This window comes from Phalaenopsis equestris, unplaced genomic scaffold, assembly GCF_001263595.1.
Source record: "Phalaenopsis equestris unplaced genomic scaffold, ASM126359v1 Scaffold000171, whole genome shotgun sequence".
Taxonomy (NCBI): domain Eukaryota; kingdom Viridiplantae; phylum Streptophyta; class Magnoliopsida; order Asparagales; family Orchidaceae; genus Phalaenopsis; species Phalaenopsis equestris.
The window spans coordinates 97767-109891 of record NW_018164613.1 but is presented as its reverse complement, the minus strand read 5'-3'; the positions used below and the strand labels follow the sequence as shown (position 1 = coordinate 109891).

General features: G+C 36.1%; 1 protein-coding gene across 4 annotated transcripts in view; it reads right to left on the bottom strand.

The window, feature by feature from the left end:
- The window catches only part of LOC110022138 (probable prolyl 4-hydroxylase 3), a 48634-nt gene extending 37766 nt beyond the window's left edge, over nt 1-10868 (bottom strand). For 3 of the 4 annotated variants that reach the window (XR_002293740.1, XR_002293739.1, XM_020720946.1), the window contains exons 1-2: nt 10369-10868; nt 10197-10275 (exon numbers count right to left, since the gene is read on the bottom strand). Coding sequence is in view for 2 of the 4 variants with exons in the window: in XM_020720946.1 (XP_020576605.1) it covers nt 10197-10275; nt 10369-10565 (276 nt within the window). In the remaining 2 variants the exon portion in view is untranslated. The remainder of the gene's footprint in view (nt 1-10196; nt 10276-10368) is intronic. The other variant, XM_020720945.1, reaches the window with a different exon arrangement.
- Nucleotides 10869-12125: the final 1257 nt, after the last annotated feature.

Genomic DNA, 12125 nt, shown 5'->3' with positions numbered 1-12125 from the left:
TGTCGACTACTTCACCAAATGGGTAGAAGCAGAGCCGCTTGCCAAGATCACTGAGGCAAATGCAAAACAGTTTGTCTGGAAAAACATCATTTGTCGCTTTGGGCTTCCTGCGAAGATTATCACTGATAATGAGACTCAATTCACTGGAAGAGTTTTCACATCATTCTGCAAGGATCTTCACATTCAGTTGGTGCACACTGCTGTGACGCACCCCCAAACAAATGGACTAACAGAGGTGACGAATTGTACTGTGCTCAAAGGATTGAAAACTCGACTTGAGAAGTCTGGGGGGCAATGGGTAGAAGAGCTGCACAACGTCCTTTGGGCCTATCGCACAACTTCGAGCACAACTGTGTGTACTCCAACTGGAGAAACTCCATATAACCTATGTTTCGGCACCGAGGCTGTTTTTCCCGTTGGTTATTCCCGTTGATATCGGAATTCCAAACCCCCAAGTCAGGACTTTCAACTCGGAAAGCAATGAAGAAAAGCTCCGACAACAGTTGGATCTTCTCTCGGAAAGACGCGATGTGGCCTACCTCAGAGCTGTTTCCTACCGTCAAAGAGTTGCTCGCCACTTCAACCGAAGAGTCAAGCCTCGACCTATCTCCGTCGGTGACCTGGTCTTCCGTAGCATTGAAGCCGCCGGTCATGGTCCCCAACGCAATAAACTATCACCTCTCTGAAAAGGCCCATATATTGTGGCTACCATGATCAAGCCTGGAACCTTCAAACTCAAGAATTCAAATGGGAAAATTCTGCCACGAACTTGGAATGCAGAAAATCTTCGCAAGTATTATCAGTAATACCCCAGTCCACATATTTTATCACATCGCAACTCATGCATAAGCAATGTATCTTAAGAATTATTCACTTACTTTCCTATACATAAAAATATCTTTATAAAATATAAGGGCTCATCAACTAGTCATCTCATGCTCTCGACCCGAGAAATACACAACTTCGGTTGTATCTCAGTCAGAGCACGATCAATCCCAAGGAGATTTGATCTAACCTCTTCCATATGAGTTAACATCGTCGAGTTTTAACTCCGGTAAACAATCCTGAATAGGTTAATAATCCTTAGTGGACGACACATGATCCCTTCCATACATGTTCATAAGCGAGCAATGCTCCAACAAACAACCTCGGATGGGTTAATAAGTCCTCGGCGGAATTTCGATGGCTCCTTTATGCAGGTTAACATCATCGAGTAAAACTCTGATAAATAACCTCAGCCAAGTCAAATTTTGTTGATGATTTATCTCCACGATAACCTTATCACATACTAGATCTTCTAAATGATACCACTGTGACATGAAATAAAATAAGTTTCAAGCTTATCACCCAAAAAAAACTCGGGGGACAAACGTCTAGCAAAATAAGTTGATCGGCATGCATCAATAATACAACATATGTGAAGTTGGAGCAACATGACGAAAGCGAATACGCTACAAACATTAAAAGGAAAAGAAAAACACTAATTGACATCAACGTTCTCCTCCGCCACTTCGTTGTCATTGAAGAACACTTTATTTAGTTCACTCTCAATGTCATTACCATCAAAATTTGAGGAAGGGTCCTCTGAAGCCTGGCTTGGAGTGAGCCCCTCAGCAATAATCCCGGTTCGACGTTGTGCCGCTCGACTCCCCTTCAGGAAACCCCGGATGAATCCTTCTTAGTGAACCACTTCTGTTGTTCATTTACCTCAACATCAAGTACACGATCACGAGCTTCTTGGACACGGTCTCAAATGATAGTTTTGAACTTAAACGATTTCATGAAATTGTCGATCGTTTTACGCTTAACTTCTGAAACATCAACATCTTTTGCGGACCTCAAAAGTCGGATCTCTTCTTCTTGGGCTAACACCGTCGACTTAAGTGCTGTCACGCTCTTATTACTTTCACGAAGGCTGGCTCGTGCTTCCACCAACCCCTCCCGAGTTTTCTCCAGATCTTGAAGCTGCAACGAGAGGGATGTTGCCATTGTTGAAAGTTTTGTCCTACACTCTGTCAACTGTGATTCCAGAGATGTAATTTTTTCGACCTCAGATTCATATCGACGATTGTACTCGCCTTGAAAAAAATTGATCTTAACGAACTCAGAATTCCAGTTTCTCAAGGCAAGTCGTAGCCCCTGCTGGTTTTCCACCAACTTATCCACCTAGAAGAAAAGAAATATGGGTTAGAGAGATGAAATAATTACATAGTAGCAGAAAATAAAAGAAACTTACAAAACTCTCGGCTTCTACGAGCCCAATATATTCATGAGACAAGATATTTTCAGGAACGTGAATAGTTGAAGGGCTTGGCACAGACTCCCGTGATGTTTCAACTTTCTTTTGTTTCTGAGGAAGTACTTCACATTCACTGTTCGTCGGGAGCCGCTTTGAGGATTCTGCAAGGGCTAGCTCGGAAGGTCTCTTCTTAGATTTCTTCAGCGCTACAACTGTTGATCGTTCGGGGTGGAAATAAAGCTTGACCTTGAACAATGATTCTTCACTCACAAATTTGTAATGTAAATATACTGTATCTCATACTGTATCTCAAACAATAGTTCCTTCATGTCAGGAAATCCCAGCATCTGCAATATTCCCTCTTCGGTAGTATGAGGAGAGACAGATAATTGTTGAAAACTTCCTCACCTCTCGCGGAGCCTCCAATCATTTTTTGCGAAGAAGAATTTTACGGATCATTGTCTTATCGGTTCCTTTAGACGGAAATCCAACGGCTTATGCTTAAACAACACACGATCATGTGTATCAGTAAAGAACTCACACAGTCGTGCCAAAATTACAAGTTTTAACTTTAATCCGCGAATCATGAAGAAAACTGTTAACCCAATAATGACTGTCACCACTCGACAAGACAACTAAGCAATGCAAACCCCAAACACTTTCAAAATTTCAATAAACTCAGGTGCTGGAGAAAATCGTAGACCAACTTTCAAGGCAACCTCATAAATAGTAACATACCCAGAAGGTGAAGAATATGCTCAATCAGTTGAAGCCGGTAACTTCACTACCATATCATTTGGGAAGAAATACTTCTTTCGAAAAAAGATCAATTCGCTCTCTGTCACAGTTGACACTGCATCCTCTAGTTTCTGGCTTTTCCTCTGATTCTCAGCAGAACGAGGTTCTCCAGCTGTCGCCATTTTAGTGACGTTTTGTAGTAACTCTTCACCGCAATGTTTTGCCACAACACTAGACCGCGTCGCTTCGTCACTACGCGTCACCGCAACACTTCGCCACAACTCTTCTCTGCAACTCTTCGCTTCGCTACAATGCTTCACTTCGCCGCAACCCTTTGCTTCGCCGCAACTCTTTGCTTCGCCACAATGTTTCGCTTTGCCGAAACTCTCCGCTTCACCGCAACTGTTCTCCGCAACTCTTCGTTTCGCCGCAACTCTTCGCACCACCGCAACTATTCTCCACAGTGCAAGATGATTTTCTTCTCCTCCTCACTTGTGATTTTTTTACTTCATGCTATGTCTCTATTTATAGGCATGAAATGTGACATAGCATTAAATGCACATTAAAAAAAAATGATAGCCCATTAAAAAATAATAAAAAACATGCTGCTCATTAATATATATATATATATATATAAAATAAACAAAAGCATTAATTTTGGGGGTTTGTTGTACAGAACCATAAATGAGATGAAGTTAAACGTTTTGTAAATGTTTAAACTCCACAAATATATTTATAAACTCAAGTCCTAAGTAAAACTGAAATTCGGTACAAAGATGTTTAAATGTTCCAAATTTAAACGCTATTTATAAATAATTATCTGCTTATACATATATATTTATATGTATATATATAATTGAAACTGTTGTGGTGTAAGCCCCGTTTTGTATACCCATAAAGGGCTAAGTGAATGGCTGTCATAACAGCAAAATTATCTTCGGGATCAAACTATTATGGGCTCCACACACATCTTTACCTTAAGTTGATATAAGATTTTAATGTATTTCTACACATACATTTCTGTCAAAATGGTCCCGGGACTTTTAATGGCCCAATGGGCAGAAACACTTCATCAAACAGCTTGTTATACATATAAGGTTAACAAAGTTTAATCTACAAGTCACGTAATTCTTACATATTTTTTACCAAAATCCATATATTTACGGGCATAACATTAAAATTTTTAGCATTACATTAATAATATCACGATAAATACAAAGTGTTATGCATTTCAATCTGAATCAAATCAAGCCCGGATCAAGTCATTAAACTACTACTAGAGGATTTCCGGAGGCATTTAAAAGGTCAAACGGATGTCGAATCTAGCGAGTTTATAGTCAAATCGAGCATCTCGAAAAGACGAATCCAACGAGCCCAAGATTGCTCAATTCTGACATCGTTAAGGCACTCAAATGTCCATCAAACTTCATCCAATCGAGGGAAGCTTTTCGGGCCGTCCGATCAAAATGGTTCTTATTCCTGCATTAATTGCACTCAAAAAACTATAAATAGAGCCTTAACCCTCACATGAAGAGGGAAGAGACTTAAGAGAGAACTTGAGATTTTGAAAAGGAGCTCAAGTCCAAGATCATTCTCGCCATCGTCGATCGTCGTTGACCACCACTAACCGTCGACCACGACCGCTGACCTCTGTCGACCACCGCCGAACGCCGCCGATCACCGCTGACCTCTCTCAACTACCGCTGACCGTCATCGACTGTTGTTAGCCACCGCTAACCTCCGTCAACCACCATTTACTAGACGTCATCAGTCGACGTTGTAAAGTGGAAAGCTAGTAACTCTTTCCTGCCTGTGAGACATGGGACATTTGTAATCATCAACTTATAGTGGATTTTTACAACTGGTCCAGACCCCGTGGTTTTTGCCTTTTTACGGGTTTTCCACGTAAAAAATCCTGGTGTGATCACAACTCGTTTCATCTTTATCTGAGAATGTGCTAAATTCTCGTGCAACGCTAAGACGATAATTCATTACTCTACCGACACGAATTTTATAGCACGCATAAACTCCAAAATTATAAATTTAATTAATTGAAGCTTACCAATATTAGATAAAAATTTTTTGTTTCCAACAATGGAACTCCCTTTTTTAATTTATTTTTTACTTTTTCTATTCTTTTTATTTATTTTGTACAGTAGAGCTTCTTTGCATGGATATATTTAAGCCTCAGATGGATGTATTTCTTTCCATTCATTTTATAAGTATTTATATTACAACAATAACAATAAAACCTTTAACCCATTAAGAGGGATCGACTACATGAATCATTTTTCTTCATTGTGTCCTATTGAGTGTCATACTTTAATTTTTTAAATATTTATATTAAAGTTTAATATTTAATATGGAACTAAAAAAAGTAAGGACCTTCATCACAGTTTCAACGAAAAAGTTGAATAGAAAATTTTAACAAATGCATAGAGCTTACTTTAACTTCACCCATCATTTGCAGTGTTCCAAAATACAAAAAAATTTTGAATCATAATATTATGGAAAAAAACTAGTCATCATGGATCTTAAAACTGTTGAATTTAATTAATTGCAACACATAACGGATTAATTAAAACTTAAGTTACACTCATCTAAAAGAAAACCTATTAGGTATGAAACCCATCCTAACTACAAACTTGGTCAAGATATCCTGACTCAATTTTCTCCAACAACTTCCAAACCACAACTTCCTATAAAAACTTTTCTACAACTCAACGTACTATACCAACAATAATAGCCCACCCAAACAAGTCGCAATTCACAATTATGTAATAAGCTACAACAAGCAAATCTCGATGACAACTATAAAAAAAATCATAAATATAAAATTTTAAAAGCCTCGTTTTAAGGAGAAACTTCAAAATATTGACTATCCTATAAAGACAAAATCTTTTTTATTTTCTGGAAATATTTGAACCTTCTTTATCTTCATATATACACATGTAAATAATTCATTGGTAATAAACATAATACCCCTGCATCATCTCTAAATTCCAACCTACACTGTCCATCCCTACTCCATCTATTTCTCACAAACTACCACAAATCACTTATCAAATCTCTTTCCTGCTATTATATATAATTCTTTAAGGCTTCCACCAGCACATGATTAGGTCAAGATTTAGAAGTTAAATAATAAGCTACAATAAAAAAACATCTTAATGGTGGTAATGGTGTTCATGGTATTGTATTAACAATAAACAAATTTAGCAAACTTTTATCTTACATTTGCCATAATTTTAAAAATTCTAAAATCTATCTGACACACTTGCATTCTAGAAGACAATCAATAAAGTCATGCTAAATGAGATAAGCAAAAAATCAAAATAACATTAAATTCATTCACTATTGATTAGATTATAGTTTTAAAAAAAAATTGTAGCCGTCCGTTATAAAAGAGATGGGCAAAATTATAATAGCACAAACTCTTACCTATAAAGATATTGTCTACTTTAGGCCAGAAGACTTATAATTTTATCATCTTAGTGTAACTTCCCAAAAAGTCACCCAGCTCAAACGTGCTCCCGTACGAGCATGCTTAACTTTGGAGTTTCTAATAAAATTTCTCCATTATACCATAAAACGTATAGATGTTTAAGAGTTTAGCATCTTTCTACTTAATAGATTTCACAATCTTTCTCACATAAATTGCATGTCCTCATCAATATCCTTAACCCACAAATTATCCAACAAGCTTTAAAAGGTGGCCCCAAGAAATTCAAAAGGAACATCCCACCATGAAATTCCTTGTCTCGTCTAATAGCTCACAATGCGAAGTATTTTGTTATGTATGTTACTTAGTTCTCATATTCAGGCTAGTTTATTTCCCTAATAATATTCATAATTGCCCAACTCTCATCTATCAAGATATTATATGCTTACCCTAGTGGCCTCACAATTTTGTCCCATTTATGAAACTTTCCAAAAGGTTTAGGGTTTAGGTTCAAGTGGTAGCTCACATTGGTGCAACTTCCTGATGATATCCTTATTGAAGTGTGGAAATATCTAGGAGATTTGGAAGTTTCTTGGCTTACTAAACTCATTAATTTTATTTTACAAACTAAAAAGATGCTCGGAGAGTGGACAACAAGTATTTTGGACCTCATTTTAAAGAATAAAAGAGATGCAAAAGAGTGCACAAATTATAGAGGAATTAAGTTAATGTGTCATATTTTAAAATTATGGGAGAAGTTAATTGAACATAAGTTAAAATGTGATACAAAGATTTCGCATAATCAATTTGGATTCATACCGGCCAAGTCTACTATGGAAGTTATACATTTATTTGGAGGTTTGATGGAGAACTAAAGAGAGAGTAAGGAGGATCTACATATGATTTTATTGATTTAGAAAAAACTTACGATAAAGTTCCAAGAGAAATTCTTTGGAGAGTTATAGAAAAGAAATGTGTTGATATGACTTATATTCAAGTCATTAAAGATACGTATACTAAACTTGTTACTTGTGTCCGAAGAGGAGGATTGACCAAGTATTTTCCTATTTTAGTTGGATTACATCAAGGATTGACTTTAAGCCCATATCTTTTTGATTTAGTTATGGATGTTCTCACTGGACAAATATAGGAGGATGTACCTTGGTGTATGCTTTTTGCTGATGATATACTTATTGTGAATAAGACTAGTGGAGTTCAAGGAAAACATGAACTATGGAGGCTGATATTGGAGTCTAAAGACCTTCGTTTGAGTAGATCTAAAACTAAATCAATGGAATATAATTTTAGTAGTAGTGGCTCTAATGACAAATTTGTAAATATGAATGATCGAATCATTAAAAGGTGTGAAAGTTTTAGACATTTCCGGTCTATTGTTCAAAGTGACGGCGATATAGATGAGGATGTTATTAGTAGAATTCAGGTTGGTTGGTTGAAGTGGAGAAATACAACAGGCCTTTTGTATGACAGAAAAGTACCACTTAGACTTGAAGAAAGATTTTATAAGATGACAATGAGACCTGCAATAGTTTATGATGCATAATGTTGGCCTTTAAAAGATAAGCATAAAACAAAGTTTATTGCTGAGATAAGAATGCTAAGGTGGATGAGTGGCTTGGCACTCAGAAACAAAATGCGAAATAAATTTATCTGTGAAAGGGTTGGTGTAGCTCCAGTTGCACACAAGATTGGAGAAAGTCGTCTAGATGGTCTCGTGACATTAAACGTCGACCAGCTAATAATGCGGTTAGGAGAGTAGATGTTTTAGATTCAACTTATGATAAGAAAGGCAGAGATGGACCTAAAAAGACTTGAGCATATTGTATAAAAATGATCTTAATCTATTATAATTAAATGAAAATATGACACTCAATAGGACACAACGGAGAAAAAAATATTCATGTAGCTGACCACTTAGTGGGATAAAGGCTCATTGTAGTTGTTGTTGTTGTTGGTGCAACTTCCCAAAAGGTCACCCAACCAAATGTGCTACCGTAAAACATGCTTAACTTTGTAATTTTTTAAAAGATTTCAATGGTTACACTAAAAGTCACCTTGATGATTAAGAATTTAACTTCATTCTACTTAAGAAGTTTCAAAAAATACCGATGCAAACATAAATAACAAAAAGTCAAGTTCAATTAACCTTCTTTGATTCACATTTTAAGTTTCCAAATCTAGTTGCAATTGAGTAAAGCTAACTTTAATTTTGAGTACACTTAAGCGCGCGCGCACACATGTCTGCATCATCACATAATTCAATAAAAAATTTGAACTAGCTCAAATAAATTAATTGAATTTATGTTAGGCTGAAACTCAAACTAGTTTGGTTTCCACTTTCTAACATGTATGCCAATGTTATATCTATGAACAGAAGATTAGAACTTCAATTAGTGGTTAAGTTCTCAAGTCAACTATCAAAATTGTTTGACATAATAAAATGATCAAAATCCAATAATTTTTCCACAGAAAAATTCAACTGCCAAACTATTGTAATAAGACATTTCCAACTCTTTTTAAAAAAACAAGTAAAACTAAGTAAGAGAATCTTTTTGAAACAGATATATTGTCTAATAATTTTGCTTAGTGATGTAATATTAATGAATTCTTTCATGTTAATTTAAAATCAAAATAAATTTCATTTCATTCATTAGTGATTAGATCATAACTTCAAAAGAAGAGTTGTAGTCCTCTTTACTTAAAAGGAGGTATTCAAAAAAAGCATTTGTGTGTGTAATTATTAAAAAAACCAAACCATATAGGACCGACAAGAATTAATTTTTGATTAGGCTTACCGATATTTGATTTTAAAATTTATGATTCTAGTTGAAATTGGGCAAGCCAAGCTTAATTTTGAAAGTCTCAAGCACATTTACAATGGATCGTAAAAGATATAAAAATACAAACTTATTCAATAAAAAATATTATATACTATTGGAGAGTTAACTATATAGTATTGGAGTAGCCTGAAGCTATTTGAAAGTCAATACATTTTTGAAATCACAATTAGTTTTTGATGCATCAAAGTCATTTGATGTGAAAATTTCGATGAAACTGATTGATAATCAAACAACATAAAAAACTCATGAAATCAAATACATTAAGCTCACGAAAGCACCAACAACTAATTTAAACTAAGCTTAAGCAAATCAATTTAGAGGAGTTAAAACTCAAGCTAGTTTGGTTTCAAGCACAATTACCAACTCGAAAAAAAAAAAAGAAAAAAAAACAGAATTACAAAGTATAATATCAACTGCCAGATTTAATTGTCACAAAAAAAAATGATAAAAAAGTAACAGGGAAAAAGTTAACTATTCTTGGTATTGCTATAACACGGAAATTCATCCTTTTTTGAGGTAAAAAATCATAACCAATCAAGTCATAGAAATTTTACGAAAGATAAATGTTGTCCACTAATAATACGTTGTGATAAAATGCCAATGAATCATTGGACCCTAAAAAAATTACGACCGTAGATTTATTTCATTTGTTTGATTATTGAATAATTATTAAGAACTTGGCTTTATTTTAGTTGGTTAATAGTACCTTCTACATACGGCAGAAGTGACTAATGCTACAATGTGCTAAAAAATTATCTTACCTGACCACTAATAAGCAAGAAAATTTCTGCATCAAAAGCCAAAAGAATAAAATTTATAGCGCAGCATATAATTTTTTACAAGCTAGAGCTACTTAGGTGAAATTGAAGCAGAAATCCAAAACAAACCTAATAAACTAACAAAGTCCAATGTAGCTCACCAAAAAATTATGGTAGATGAAAGCCCTAGGTTCCCAAGAGATCACCTCCACCCATTGCTCTCCCCGCTCCGTCTTAATCCTACCCAAAAACAACCAATAAAAGATAGCAATTAAGAACTTAAAAGATCGAATCGAAAAAAAGAAATGGCATTTCTGCTATCCAGCCCCTCACTTCTCGTAAACAGATCGATCGGAGCGAAGCTCAACTTTGGGCGCGTCTTTGGATTTGATAGGAAGGGACAAGATGCCGAGGGAAAGAAGCACAAGAATAAACATAGAGATCGACAGGAACACCGCCAATACACATGAGCATGGCGACGATCTCCGTCGGGAAACTGCTCGAGGGTAACGCGGGCCTCTCATCGTCATGGATCAGGCGATGTCAACTAAAAGCCAATCAGCCAGAGAAAAGAGGTATCATAGAGCAGAATCAGAGAGAAGAAGTGCCTCGTGACTGTAGAAAGAATAACTGAAAGATTGATGAAGGACGATGAACTGAGTATCTTCGAGCTTCTTGATATCGGGAAGCAGCTTTTGTCAATCCCGGCTCCTACCTGCTCCGAAATCGCGTTCCACGCTTCTACCACAGCTGTTGTGCAACCAACTAAATTGAGGACGTGCAAATTGACAGCTTGATTTGAACTACCAGTTCGGACGTGCAGTTAACCATCACATTAAAAATTCAGTTCGGACGAGCGTGCGATTGGAATTCGGCGCAGTTTAAATCAGTTTGTGTACTCGGGTCAAATCAGCTCCCATTAGTTTCATGTATTCACATCAATTTAAATTGATTAAATTAATTGATTTGTGGGTTTTATATATTCAAATTTTAATTAGATTATAAAATATTTTAATATAGTTCAATTTTATTAAATTTAACAATCATATAAATAGTTTGTATCAGTAAAAATATAATTGCCATTAATAAAAATATTTTAAATTTTACCAAATCTTTATAAAAATATGAAAAGTTTTTCATTGAGATGCTTTGATAAAATAATTAACGAGACATTTGAATATATATCAAACAAATCTCACTTGTTTCTACCCTAAATATTAGTATTCATATCTATTACAATTTAATATCATATATACAAATATCTATTTTTGAGAAGGGGGATCCACATACATAACATTTGAAACATTAGATTTTATATACCCCTCATAGAAAGTTCAAATTTTAATACTCAGAGCACCTTTCTACTGGTGTTAACCAATTTTACTGGACTGTGATCAATTCTAGGGTGAGAGAGGAGGAGAGAAAAATCCCTAGCACAAGAAGATCCAACTTGCATGGAAATCTAGAATGTGACATGCGCTTCTAAGAGAGGTTATGCAAGGTCGTGGTGGTGCTGATGGCATTGAAGTCATCTTCTAACATTTTCTGCTCCTTGAATTAGTCATTCACCATAGCGTTAACGGCTTTTTAGACATAATGTTATGGTGTGGAGCCTAATTTGGAGCACCGGGAGCACACAATCATAGTAGTAGGCAGACCAAGCACTTGACATGTTAGCGCCAAGCTACGGGGGCCCCTACACCCAACCAGAGCGCTACTGTGCCTAGTGATTGGGAGGCCCTGCCCCCAAACAAGGGCGCTCCTACGCCCTTTTGCGCCCAATTGTGGGCGCCCATGCACCAACCTCTCGAGCATTCCTGGCTTTTCTTCCTGAGCCATTAGCACTAAGCTGCCCAATTTCGGACGCTTTTGCGTCGAATGTGGTTAGTCCAGGATTAGAACTAAGAAGCATTATGTCAAGCGGTGATGTGGTTAGTTCTAATACGTGTTTTTTTTCTAGACAATTTTCTGGTGAAGGTGAGAAGCATCATAGACGAGGATTTCTCTTATGTTTCTTTTGTCTGGTATGGAGAAAGGATTTGGAGCGAAGTGTTGTAAGTTTTCTTCATTATAGAGAGGATATTTGAGCG